The sequence below is a fragment of the Kogia breviceps genome, chromosome 1 (assembly GCF_026419965.1).
Source record: "Kogia breviceps isolate mKogBre1 chromosome 1, mKogBre1 haplotype 1, whole genome shotgun sequence".
Lineage (NCBI taxonomy): Eukaryota > Metazoa > Chordata > Mammalia > Artiodactyla > Physeteridae > Kogia > Kogia breviceps.
In genome coordinates this window covers 63,991,924-64,006,510 of record NC_081310.1, presented here as the reverse complement: position 1 = coordinate 64,006,510, position 14,587 = coordinate 63,991,924, and the positions used below count along the sequence as shown (strand labels likewise).

Below are 14,587 nucleotides of genomic sequence, written 5' to 3'. Positions count from 1 at the left end.
ACCTCATCTTCATTTCTTTCCTTTGACATAAGAAATGAAGACACATCTATTTGATATTAACTCTTAAGCAGAGAAGGGGAATATATGAGATTCTGAAATGCTCACTTATTTTTAACTGGACATTGTGGATTAGTTAAGAATTTGAATAGATTGTAATAAGATAACATTGCTAATCATGGAGAGTAATGTTTTCGTTTTCTTAAAAACTTAAGGGAACAAAGTCTTTCTTCTTTTATTCTCATTAAGCCAGCTGCATTTGGGGCAGAATAACTCCCTTCTGAATTCCCAAAGACATTTAAGTACGCTTTTTAGTGGTATATGTGATACTGCACGTTTGAAAACTGAGTCAGATTCTATAGGTGAGTTTCTCCTTGCAATTAAGTGAAATAATTTCAGAAGCATAGGAACCCCTTGGGAAGAGCATTCCAGATCTAATGGGACCTGGCCTCAAAAAGTGTAATGCCCTTCACCAAGTATCCAGCCTACTTTCAGGGAACAGCTTGTTTATCCGTTTGGCTTTTCTCCATTAGTGATCCACTTACCTTATTGTTTACATTCAGTTTTCACTTCCTAGGTTTGCTCTTTCATCCGTTGCTTTTTTAGAATTTGTGCATGGGATGGAAAACAGCCTCTGGGCACAATTTAGTAAAGGCTATTAAACATTTTTTTCCAAATTTAAATTTCTGGGTCCTTTCACTCAAATACCAGTTGACCCTTATTTTCTTGTATTCATCAGTGTTTCAGATCAGAGTTGGTTTCAGCTGAAGGTGTCGCCAAATCCAAAATAACAGCACCTTACACATGCAGAAGGTTACTCTCACCTACAATGTGCTGGATTCTACCTCATAGTACAATACAGCTACTCAACCTACTGGAATCATGTCTACATCCCAGTCAGTAAAAAGGGAGCAAAAAGGGTACACCAACTTCCTTTAAGGGTGTTTTCTAAATGTTGCACGCAGTACTTATTCTCATAGCTCATGGCTATATATGACTGCAGGCAGGCTGAAATGTATTTAAAAAAATTCCAAGTGACCTTGTGCCAGCTATAATTGTGGTTTAATTACTAAAGAAGAAGGATGGAATGGATTTTGGGAATGAATAGCAATCTGCTTCGGTAGGTAGTAGGGACTTTGCAGTAAGTCTGAAGGGACATAACAAGGTGAGCAGTAGTCTCTGAAGAGTTATATTGCCACCACTTAAAGACACACTATTTGTCATTCATCAAGTCTGATCTTGCTGTAGTTCATGTCTGTCTTGACTCACAAGCAAAGCTTATTCTACAATGCTTCATGAACAGTATGACCTTTTTAAAATTTATATATTTTATTCTCATGTAATCTGAATAAAGGCTACTTTTCTAGCCCAGGTTTTTCTTGGTGAGGCATTCAAAAAACATCAACTCGGTAAATAAAAAATAATCAGAGAAGCAATTTAGATCTTTTCTGAATTGTCTTGAGAAAGACCGAAGGAAATCCATTCGTAACATACTGTAGAACTTTAAAAAATATTTTCCCAATTCTCTTAAAATCACACACACACATCACAGGGTGTTGTTCCCCTTGTTTAACTCCCCGCAACTCTTCCCCCAGCCTAGGCATTGCGGACTTTTGTTTTTCTACCCCTCCGCCCTCACCTTCTGATCTCTTCTGCTAATTACTGGCCGCTATCCCTTTGTAAAGTAATCAAACCAGTCTGAGTACAACTTCTGCACCTGATTTATTACCCTAGTTCTCCAGGAAACAATCTGGATTAGACCAAATTGTTCAACAGTCTAGAAGGGTCAGTTAATGCTCATTTATTAGTTTATTCTACCTTGGACACTCATAATAAAACACATAATCCCTTATATGGAATTACAAAATTCAATACACTTTGAAAACAAAGTTTTCTTTTAATTTATTTGACCATAAAACCTGACCTGAACTTTGTGAGGATATTTATAGTCTCTCTATATCCCACTTAGTGTAAATATTTTTACATTTCACGAAGAAATGTTAGGAAGATGGTATTATAAGCAATATAGTACCTTTCTAAAGTCCTAATCATTCTGAATCTAAAATAAGCCATTGAGACGAAGACTCATTTGCAATTATTTCCTGTAATCTCTATTTTATACCCATGTTTATGTAGCAATAAACAAAATTTTCTTTCATTTTTTATTATTTATTGTACAAACATTATGCACACTAGATACTGAGGGACATGTATTCCTCAAGACATAGAATATGTGGTATGTTAAAAATTACTCAAAACTTGGAACTAGGCAAACAGAGATCACTGGAGACATTTTTTTATGAATTACTGAGTATTCTCTAGCAGACACTCTCTAGGGATTATTGATTCCATAAAGGTGTGTAACTTTGGTTGACTTTCTATTAACTAGGCTTTTTTACAACTCTCTTATAAGAGTAGAGGTTAATTTGTAGAAAATGGGTAGGAATGCAAATGATTCTTTTCTGAGAACAATGCAAATGATTCCCGATCAGGACAAAGCAAAAGAATTTTGTCCAGTAGCGATTGAATTAATTTCCATCAGTTAGAAAATCTGATTTCAAGTATTACAGTTTGTTGCCCTGTATATTAACCAGTTTTGCTTCTAGTAGAAGGGTGATTTTAGAATGCCTTTGACTGACTATATATTATATATCTGTTCTTCAAATTCTTCTTTAAATTCACTGTAGCATCTTAGTGGTTCCCTCATTAATTAATGAGTTGAGTGAAATTTTTGACACTTGTTCATTTTATATTTACATGAATGTCTTGTTATTAACTTTTTGAAAATTATACTTTAAAAGATGCTTGCACTATAGGAGCTCACATATTAGTTGTCCAAAGACACAGAAAAACCATAAAAGCAGTATATAATAAATAAGTTATCAGTATGTATTTGAGGGGCTGTGGTAGAGTTTCTGGGTGACTCTTCATTTACTCTGCATTGCTTTATTCATTTAGCAGATGATTCTGTCAATACTTTTCATTATGCAATGTAGAGGAAGGGAATGCAAACACAGATGAGGCACAATCTCTGTTCTAGAGTTGTTGACAGTTGTTAAAGAGGGAACCACAGGTCCCAAATGATGTCATCTGTGCTAAAGTCCTGATACCAAACCTAGATTTAATATTAATACTTGACCTAATTGCAATTTTGACCTTCCCCAGGAATATACTCTTAATTGGGCCAGTCTGGAATTTTCTGGTCAGCACTAATGAGGTAATCTGCATGATTAGACTCTCATTTTTTCCCCAAAAGAAGGTGACCTATCCTGAAACAAATCTTCCTTTTCTTTTGCTAGTAACTTCCTTGCCCCACACTCCTTCTATAAAAACCCTCCATTTTGTATAATTCCTCAGAGTGCCCTTCTATTTACTAGGTGGGATGCTGCCCAATTAATGAATTGTTGAATAAAGCCAATTACATCTTGAATTTTGTTTTTTTAACATAGTCTAGTGTGGGAGAAAGACAAGAACAAATCATTACAAAGTAATGATAATGGGTGGGGATGAGAATAACATTTGAGACCTTACTGTGTTTTTATGCTTTATATTTGTTATTTTATTTAAACTTAAGATTTTGTAGGAATTTTACCCCAGTTGTATAATTGGAGCACAGACAACTAGCTAATAGCTGTAATCATCATGAACAAGAAGCTATGGGAACCCAAAAGCAATTTTACATGCTTCATTCCCAAGACCAAAGTATTCCCCTCATCTCTCTCTTAGCTCATTTGGTTGACTCTGGACTCAGGTCAAATCCTGCCCAGAAGACCACAGAATGGGAAGCCTGGTGCAGACCTGGCAAATGAGGACATTGTGTTGCTGCAGGACTTTGGAGTCCTTCTCAAGTTTGGGATTTGCCAGGACCAGCTCGTTTCTGGGAAGCCATATGGTCTGCAAGGTTGGAGACAGGTAAGGTTATTTGACTTCCTTGAGCTTTCAGTCTTCAGTGCTGCTTACAGTCTTAGGATACCTGATATTTGAGAAAGGGGGAGGAGGTAGCACCCAGAGTTGGGTTTTACATGGGAAGCCACAAGGGATGCACTCTTCCACCCCCACCTCCCTGCCTCTACCCACAATGCTGGAGAGAGTTGCAGAAGGTGGACTGTAAACACTGGCAAATATCGACAGATGTGAAGGTCATGGCAAGACCATTTGACCCAAATCTGTTGAGGTAGGATCAGCCTGCAGTTCAAAAGGACTGGTCAACTGGATTTGCATAAGCAGCACTTGGGCCATTTCTGAAACTGAGTTTTAAAACTGGCAACTCTTTTTTTTTTTTTTTTTGCGGTACGCGGGCCTCTCACTGTTGTGGCCTCTCCCGTTGTGGAGCACAGGCTCCGGACGCGCAGGCGCAGCGGCCATGGCTCACGGGCCCAGCCGCTCCACGGCATGTGGGATCTTCCTGGACCAGGGCACGAACCCGTGTCCCCTGCATTGGCAGGCGGATTCTCAACCACTGTGCCACCAGGGAAGCCCTGGCAACTCTTTTTTATTGCCCCTTTGGGTTTTTGCAAAATCCCTCCTTGTACCAACTTCCTTACAGCTACTCTTATTTCCTGTTTTAGAATTTTTTTTTCCTTCCAGGGAAGAGAAATCAAGACAACCCCTTATCTAGGAAGGAGGTGGTTGGTCTGATCTCAAGTGGTGTGAGAAGACCTATTTTGATCTAAACCAGGATCCCAGGCTGGGTTATTTCCAACCCGGGTCAAACAATTTTGATCACAAGATGTTTTTTTGGTTTATGTGCTGTCTTGTGGGTATGTGGCTGATTTCTGCCTCAGATGGTACGTATGCTTTTCTAAACCTCAGTTTGTAAGACATGTGATATCAGCTTGTGGATTATGAGGCATTCTATCTGGAGTTTTAATGAAATTGAAGTCCATAAAATATATTTCCTTCATTGAAAAATCTCAAATTACTTGGCCTAATGCTCTGAACTCAATAGGGGCATAGTAAATATTTAATTATTTTGCTCTATGAAGTGGGTCATTATCTGCTACTTTCCCTTTCTGTTCTGGGAACAAAAAATGTACCAATTTCAAAATCTTGAGAGGTCTTATTTATGATAAACTCTCAGACCACTATTTGGAAAGGGGATTGTTTTATTTAGGAGTGGATAACTTATGGCTGAACTTGAGTAAAACTCCTGTTATCCTTTTGAAAACAAAACTTTGGGAATTCTTGGGCAGGAAGGGATGTGGATGTACATGGACATGGAAGAGAATAAGGAATCAGAATTAATAATCAAGCTAAAAGACACTTGGATGGGGAATCTAGTAAGTGCTTCCTCAGGGCATGTGATACACCAAACAAATCTGTTTTTTTTTTTTTCCCTCCAGCAGAGATCTGTCCAGAACTCCCCCCAGTGGACAATAGCATATTTGTTGCAAGGGAGGGGGAAGGACAAATTCTGGGGACTTTCTTATGTAACAATGGCTACCACCTGGTAGGAGAGAAAACCCTTTTTTGTAATGCATCTAAGGGATGGAATGCCACCGCTCCTGAGTGCCGCTGTAAGTTTGATCTTTCTGCTACTTTGTTCACCTTGTCATCCCTCTGTATTCTTTCATACTGTACCTCCAGTAGGCCATGGTAAGACTTTATAAGAAAAGAAATTCTCAACTTCTAGTAATACATTTTTAAAGCACTCTAGTTGTGGAACTTCTCTTAGTAGGTACATAATCAGCTCTTAGTATTAATTTAGTTGAATTAGTAGACGCAATCATCCCTACAAGAAGGAAAGTATTTCTTCTACATATTAAAACTACTGGGGTTTCCCTGGTGGCACAGTGGTTGAGAGTCCACCTGCTGATGCAGGGGACACAGGTTCGTGCCCCGGTCCAGGAAGATCCCACATGCTGTGGAGCGGCTGGGCCCGTGAGCCATGGCCGCTGAGCCTGCGTGTCCCGAGCCTGTGCTCCGCAACGGGAGAGGCCACAGCAGTGAGAGGCCCGCGTACCGCAAAAAAAACAAAAAAACCCAAAAACCCCCTACTTTTGGGGGGGGCTGTCATTTGTTTAATATCATACTGCTTTAAAATTTTTAAGTTATGAAAAATTTTAAACATATACAAAAGACAGAAGTGTAAAATGAATTCATATGTATGATCAACACTTTTTAAATCTACAATTCTGCTTTGCATTATTATTTTGAAGAAAATATATCTTATCATTTCATTTCATCCATCATATAATTTTTTAAAAATAAATTTATTTTATTTACTTTATTTTTGGCTGCGTTGGGTCTTCATTGCTGCACGTGGGCTTTCTCTAGTTGTGGTGAGTGGCGGCTGCTCTTCGTTGTGGTGTGCAGGCTTCTGTTGTGGAGCACAGGCTCTAGGTGCATGGGCTTCAGTAGTTGTGGCACGTGGGCTCAGTAATTGTGGCTTGCGGACTCTGGATCGCAGGCTCAGTACTTGTGGTGCATGGGCTAAGTTGTTCTGCAGCATGTGGGATCTTCCTGGACCAGGGCTTGAACCAGTGTACCCTGCACTGGCAGGTGGATTCCTAACCACTGCACCACCAGGGAAGCCCCATCATATAATTTTTGAAATGGGAAAATTTATGTTCTCAATTTACAAATATGATAACTGAAATCTAAGTGATTTGTTCAGGTTCATACAACTCATTTGTGGTGTCTGTAGGGATGGAGAATAATTAGTCCACATTCTCTCTGCTAGTACTGTTTTTAGGAATAGCTGGATTAGTTCTCCTTTAAACCTAGAGTGTAAAGTTCTCCTTTATACCTAAAGCACACCTGTATATTTATCCTTTATTTATAGAACCAAATTCACATTCCTCTGTATTCTCCTGTTTTTCCACCTGGGCAGAACAAAAGAAAACAAAGTAAAAAATGATGACTAATGTGTGTATTTGACATGATGAAAGGGAAGGAAACATTTGACTCAAACATGGGCTCAAGAATTTTGAGCAATGCTTAACATAAGAGAATGATGAACATGCTATTGGCAATTTCCAATTACATGCTTAATTTTAGTAAGTTCAAATGTCAGTTGTCACTCTTGTGCATGATCAAGACATTTTCTACCACAGTTAAGGGCTACCCAGTCTTTTCTCATTCTGCATTGTTATGGTTTCGTACCATGTAGCAGTCCATATTAAAAGGAGCAGTTTTACTTCTCATTTTCAATTTTCTTGATGAAACCTGGGGAGGTCTAGCCTTTGCTGTGGTGGGTTTCTGCTTAGCCCTTTCAGATCTCTGCCTGTTTTCTTCTTCAGTGGGCCACTGTCCTGACCCTTTGCTGGTGAATGGCGAGTTTAGTTCCTTGGAGCCTGTGAATGTGAATGACACTGTCACGTTTAAGTGCAATGAGCATTATGTCCTCAAGGGCAGCAATTGGAGCCAGTGCCTAGAGAACCACACCTGGGTGCCTCCCTTTCCTGTCTGCAAAAGCAGTAAGTATAAAAGAAAATAAGTGCAAATCCCAAAGATACTGATCGGCAGTGAAAATCTAGCCATTCACCACATGCCCACAACGCTGTCCTCTTTTTTGTATCTGGGAAGGGTTTAGGATCTAGCAGGCAGCCAAGAAAGAGCCAGGCTCAACACAAGCAATGCATTCTAATGAAATGATCAGCACCCAAACGATAAACAACACCCGCCCCCCACCCCCCTTCCAAATAGGATTCCTGTACTACTAGATCTAACACAGGGTAGTTTGGGACATCCGACTATATTTTTTAAAAATTTCAAGTTTAAGTGATAACTTTTTTTTTTTTTTTTTTTGAAAAATGAACAAAAGCAGGGGGAAAAAAGACTATAACTCATCATTGCAAAATTACATAAAATAAGAGTTGAAAATACCTCCTTTTATCACTACAGTTCATAGCTCTCAGAGGTAATTAGTTGGATGTGTTTAATGACTTTTTCTTATGTTTACACAGATATTTTAAATAAATGCACACACACACATACAACACAGATATATACCTACAAAGATGGACTTTGCTATACATATTTTAAAAATAGCTTCTTTTTTCATATAACAATATACATGGGAATCTTTTTCAGATCATTATGTATAGCTCTACCTCCTGCTTTTTAACTACATGTGGATATGCCATGATTTATTCCATATCTCTCATATTGATGAACATTTATTATATTTCCATATTTTTGCTATTACAAACAATGATGAAATGAATGTTATTGTATATATGTGTCTATACACATACATCTTTATGTCTATGCTACTATTTCTATAGGATAGAGTCCTAGAATGATTGGTGAGTTATAGGATATCATTATTTGCAAAATATACCTGAAAAATCCAAGAAATTCTACTAAAAACTTCATTCTTGGATACAAAATAAATATTGAAAAATCAAAGTTTTCACTTTCTAGTAATAGTTATCAGATGAATTATTGAAATGTAAAAATAATTCCATTCATGAGACCTATAGGAAAATTTACCAAAGGACATAAAATAAGACATGAATAAAAGAAAAGATCCTGGATGGGCAGACTTGGTATTACAATGCACTCCTAACCAGAATTTTAAATTAAAAAATAGGAAACAAAAAATTAATTTAACAATCTCATTTGGAATGGTACACATCTAACATTGCAAATTTATTTATTTCAATGCTTTATTTTTTTAGAGCAGTTTTAGGTTTCTAATAAAATTGAGAGGAATATACAGAGATTCCCCCTATTGCCCCTGTTCCCACATATGCACAGCATCCCCCCCATTATCAATGTCACCCACAATTGATAGACTTACATTGACACATCATTATCACTCAAAGTCCACAGTTTACCTAAGAGTTCACTCTTGGTGTTGTACATTCAATGGATTTGCACCAATGTATAATGACATACGTACATCGTTATAATCTCATACAGAGTATTCTCACCACACTAAAAATCCTCTGTGCTCTGCTTATTTATCACTTTACTTCCCCCACCCCTCTCAACCACTGATCTTTTTATTGTTTCCATAGTTTTGCCTTTTCCAGAATGTCATACAATTGGAATCATACATTGTGTGGCCTTTTCAGTTTGTCTACTTTCACTTAGTAACATGCATTTATGGTTTCTCCATGTCTTTTCATGGCTTGATAGCTCATTTCTTTTTAGTGCTGAATAATGTTTCATTTCTGGATGTACCACAGTTTACTTATCCATTCACTTTCTGAAGGACATCTTGGTTGCTTCCAAGTTTTGACAATTATGAATAAAACTGCTAAAAATATCCATGTGAAGGTTTTTTTCTATGATGTAAGTTTTCACCTTCTTTGGGAGTTAGATCACGTGGTCAGAGTATATTTAGTTTTGTGAAAAACCACCAAACTGTCTTCCAAAGGGGCTCTACCATTTTGAATTCCCACCAGCAATGTATGAATACCATTGTTCCAAAACCTTCTCAGCATTTGGTGTTGTCAGTTCCAGAGACTGACCATTCTAATAGATGTGTAATAGTATCTCACTGTTGTTTTAATTTGCACTTTGCTGATGACATATGGTATCGAGCACCTTCTCATATGCCATCTGTATATCTTTGGTGAGGTGTCCATTTGGGCCACTGGAGTTCCTTAATCAACTCATTGAAATTCTTTGTCCTTTCTTCCACACAACTTTTTTTTTTTTTTTTTTTTGGTGGTATACGGGCCTCTCACTGTTGTGGCCTCTCCCATTGTGGAGCACAGGCTCCGGACGCACAGGCTCAGTGGCCATGGCTCAGCGGCCTAGCCGCTCCGCGGCATGTGGGATCTTCCTGGACCGGGGCACGAATCCGTGTTCCCTGCATCGGCAGGTGGACTCTCAACCACTGCACCACCAGGGAAGGGAAGCCCCTAGCCATTAATCTTGATCAATAAGTTTAGACTCATATAACCTCAGAGCTGAAAGGGACCTTAGGATAATATTATTTAGCCTGCTCATCTAATAGATTAAGAAGGAGACTGAGGACTTTCCTGGTGGCACAGTGGTTAAGAATCCACCCGCCAGTGCAGGGGACATGGGTTCAAGCCCTGGTCCAGGAAGACCCCACATGCCACGGAGCAACTAAGCCCATGCACCACAACTACCGAGCCTGTGCTCTAAAGCCCAAGAGCCACAACTACTGAGCCCACGTGCTACAACAACTGAAGCCTCCAGGCCTAGAGCCCGTGCTCCACCACAACAGAAGCCACTGCAGTGAGAAGCCTGCACACGGCAACGAAGAGTAACCCCCACTCGCCACAACTAGAAAAAGCCTGTGTGCAGCAACGAAGAACCAATGCAGCCAAAAAAAAAAACAAAAAAAACTTAATTAATTAATTTTAAAAAAAGAAGGAAGCTGAGAAAGGTAAAATGGCTTCTTTCATGCCATGTGGTCAGCGGAAGAGCCAAAACCAAGACTCACAACATCTAGTACCTCGTCCAACTCTCTTTCCATAATTTTACAGACTCATCCTCTTTCCTCGCAGCTCTGTTCTCCGTTTTTTGCTGAATCTCTCATATGGTACAACTGTCACACAGGGGTACTCAACCTCCATTTGAACTCACACTATTTACTGTTTCAGGAGTTACTTCTTCCATCTCTACCTATAGCCTAATTTTTCGCTTCTTGTACACTGACAATTAGCATCTCTACAACTTAACCTTCCTTTCCTCAAGTTCCTGCCAATCACAAAGTACTCTCACATCACTAATGACACAGAGAATGAGCCAGGGGAGGGAGTCTTTCTCATGGATAAATATGATTTGACCAGAAGGAAATGAATGGAGAACATGTCCCAGATCCCACATGGGCTGCTGTGAAGGTGGCAGGTGCTGACCTAGAGAGTTGCACTTAGGGGCCTGGCATTGTTAATTGAACATTACTGGACTTCACAGCTGTCATTCTTATACTCCTGTCTCTCAGGAGACTGTGGCCCTCCTGAGAATCCAGCTCATGGCTATTTTGAAGGAATAGATTTCAACTCAGGATCTACCATTACTTACTTCTGTGAAGCCAGGTAAGTGTATTGCAGCCTTTTAAATATGAGACCTTGCCCATTGACTAGTAGCCTTGTTTTGGAAAAGACCCAGTGTGTCTCAACCTAGTCCCCTGATTACCTAGCACATTCTGATATATATTTTTTTGAATTGATTTTTTTACTTTTAAAAAAAATTAATTTATTTATTTTTGGCTGTGTTGCATCTTTGTTGCTGTGCGTGGGCTTTCTCTAGTTGCAGAGATCGGGGGCTACTCTTCATTGCAGTGCGTGGGCTTCTCATTGCAGTGGCTTTTCTTATTGCGGAGCCCGGGTTCTAGGCCCGTGGGCTTCAGTAGTTGTGGCATGTGGGCTCAGTAGCTGTGGCTCGCAGGCTCTAGAGCACAGGCACAGTAGTTGTGGCGCACGGGCTTAGTTGCTCCATGGCATGTGGGATCTTCTCGGACCAGGGCTCAAACCCGTGTCCCCTGCATTGGCAGGTGGATTCTTAACCACCGTGCCACCAGGGAAGTCCTGCTCATTCTGATTTTGAGAGCTGCTTTAGCCCACTGCCAGCTCTCCCCAAGCCCTAGAAGACAGACTGATCCTCCTATTTATCCTAATAGAAGTATCACTCTTTTCTCTTAGCTAAGACAAGATAAAATATTTAAAATGTATGTTTTTCTGGGGCTTCCCTGGTGGCGCAGTGGTTAAAAATCCACCTGCCAATACAGGGGACACGGGTTCGAGCCCTGGCCCAGGAAGATCCCACATGCCCCGGAACAACTAAGCCTGTGTGCTACAACTACTGAGCCTGTGCTCTAGAGCTCGTGTGCCACAACTACTGAAGCCCACGTGCCTAGAGCCTGTGCTCTGCAACAAGAGAAGCCACTGCAATGAGAAGCCCTCACACCGCGATGAAGTGTAGCCCCTGCTCGCCACAACCAGAGAAAGCCCACGCACAGCAAAAGACCCAGTGCAGCCACCCCCCCAAAAAAGTATGTTTTTGTAAACAGTCTCAGAACAAAAAACTCAAAAAAAATCACAGAATATATGGAAGTACAGAAATAGAATTATTTAGAATAGAGATCCTTAGGCCATAGTAATTAAAGTCTAACCTCAACTTAGACTGCCCAGTCACCCACTTACAGATCTCCTAACCTTTTCTTTCCCTGGCCTCAATCTTATTAACTCAGAGTCATGTGACCTCACTGGCATTTCAATCTCATTTTTTACCTCCAATGCATTTTGCCATCAACTCTCATGTTTTTCTGATTAAGAGCTGAGGCTCCTTTTAAGCATTTCCCCAAGATTTATTTGAAGGCTGTCTCTAGCTTTCTACTCCTTTTTAGAGCATAGATGACAGATGCTTTTTTAAAGTTACTGAACAATGAAGAGGTTCCTCCCTCACCCTTCCCACCCAAAAACTGTGTGCATAAAAACACATATTTAGAATTTTTCACTCCTCCATGTCTTACAGTCTGAATCATTGCTTGGGTCCTCTCCACCCCCAGGAGAGTGGTTTTACTTTATGACTGCTTTGTAATATTGAGATAACTTAAGTGTGCATTAGGGCTCTGGGGCAGAAAAGTAGAGCCTATTACAGTGTGAAATACTGAAATACTGTTACATATAACCAGCTTTAGTTGCCCAGTTCAAGAAGTGGAAGTGTAAATGTTGTTGCCATTCTAACCTGCGTCCAGGTACTGCCTGGTGGGCACACAGCACCAAAAGTGCATTGATGGGGAGTGGAACAGTACCCTTCCAGTCTGTGAGTTGATCCGAGAAGCTCCCAAACCAGCTGAGTTGGAGTTGGAGAGGGCACTGGTAAGAGTGGGCTCTTTTCTGTCTTATTCACAGCTGTGCCTCCAGGGCCTGGTGTCACTCTTGACATATGTTCAGTAAATAGCTGTTCCATTTGGAATGTCTTTGAATGGATTGGTCTTGGCCTGATTGTAGGGTGGGGCCTATAAACTAGTAGCTCATGTTTTTGTATATGAATTCCCATTCTCCACCATCATCATTAATACCTCATGAGGCCCTTTTGGTAGGGGTTGTTGTCTCATGTGCTTTAAAGAGCAAGGTACATAAACTTATGTCTTAGACTTGGAAGTATTGCTGTGAAAAGTCTCTAAAATTTTTCTAGACTTCAAAAAAAAAAGCACAAAAGTGCTGAACAGATCCATTATCATTGAGAGTCCTCTCTTAGTCTGTATTTATTACTGGAATGACAAGTAGATTTAAGCCACTAAAGTTTATTTTCAGAAAATAAAAAAGTACCCCAGGGGCAGGCAGTGATAACTTCCCCCATGACACACCAAGTTGCAAGATTTTATATATATATCTGTACCCCAGGGGGAAGAGAGGGACACTTGGCAGCATCCTGAAAGGGGCCCTAGGCAGCCCCCAGCCATCCTACAAATGTAAATGATTCATCATGTTGAAGACCCAGATCCATACTGAAGCTAGCCTTGTTCTGAGCCCCCATTTGGGCACCTAAACACTACTCATTAGCTTCCGAGTGTAGAGCTGAGTCTCAGTTCTTAAACTGTTAACTTCAAAAAATGTTCTTTCTTCAGCTTGCCTTTCAGGAGAGTGAGGAAATTTGCAAAGCCATAGAGAAATTTACACAAAGATTAAAGAAAAGTGACTTAACGATGGAGAAAGTAAAATGTTCTCTGGAAATAAGGAAAGCTGATTTGAAGGCAAAAATGTTGCCCTGACATTACAGCTGAGCAGACTGTGTAATAGAAATACTCCTATGAATAAAATTTCCTCTTGGTTCTGAAATTGGTTTCAGATTTTTCTCTCTTTGGGCCGAAATACAACTTCATAGTAACCAGCCGCAGCTGCATGACGCATGGTGTGTGTGTGTGTGTGTGTGTGTGTGTGTGTGTGTGTGTGTGTGTGTGTGTGTGTGTGTGTGTGTGTGTGTGTGTGTTGGATGTAGAATGACCAAGTATGGTGATTGTCTAAGACCAGAATTAGAAACGCATTAATGGGGAGGGAAAGGTTTAATTTCCTGTCTGAAAGAGAATGGGAAGCTCAGATCACAGCTAAGGTACATGCCTTTTTTTTTTCTCTTTTCTGTTTTTGGTGGTGCCTCACAGGTTGGGGGAATCTTAGTTCCCCAATCAGGGATTGAACCTAGGCCCTTGGCAGTGAAAGCGTGGAGTCCTAACCACAGGACTGCCAGGGAATTACTGTTTCATTTTTTAATATGAGATACAAATTATGAGGCAAAAATTAACCCCAAATTAACCAAAACTTATGAGGCAAAAATTAATGTCTCATTTTGGAAAAATAGGCTCAGAACAGCTATATCCTTAAAATGACTTATCGAGACAAAAGTAGAGTTAGAACCCAGACTCTCGCCTGGATCTTCCAGACATCCTGTTTATAAAACCAGGTTTCCAAATCTTCTGTGGTAATATTACTCACTGCCTTTTGGATGAAACTTAGCCCTCACTTTGAGATGTTACAACACATATAAATATATTTTCTTATTCTTTTTTCAGTTTGAGATGTTGCAACACATATGAATATATTTTCTTATTCTGTTTTCAGAGGGCAAAAGAAATAAGAATCCTTAGGTTTTCTTGTCAAGATTTTATACTAATCTGGTACGACAAGCTTCTCCCATCTCTGACTCTGACCTCTACTCCAAA

General features: G+C 39.9%; 1 protein-coding gene across 2 annotated transcripts; it reads left to right on the top strand.

Moving 5' to 3' along the window:
* Window positions 1-4,726: 4,726 nt before the first annotated feature.
* Window positions 4,727-13,655, top strand: C4BPB (complement component 4 binding protein beta). 2 transcript variants are annotated; one of them, XM_059053971.2, is made up of 6 exons: window positions 4,727-4,784; window positions 5,343-5,513; window positions 7,239-7,415; window positions 10,868-10,961; window positions 12,623-12,746; window positions 13,499-13,655. In XM_059053971.2, the coding sequence occupies exons 1-6, from the start codon at window positions 4,727-4,729 to the stop codon at window positions 13,640-13,642; spliced, it is 768 nt and encodes a 255-aa protein (XP_058909954.1). In that variant the 3' UTR covers window positions 13,643-13,655. The 2 variants fall into 2 exon arrangements, with proteins under 2 accessions (XP_058909954.1, XP_066884626.1); XM_067028525.1 differs by having other exon boundaries at window positions 5,340-5,513.
* Window positions 13,656-14,587: the final 932 nt, after the last annotated feature.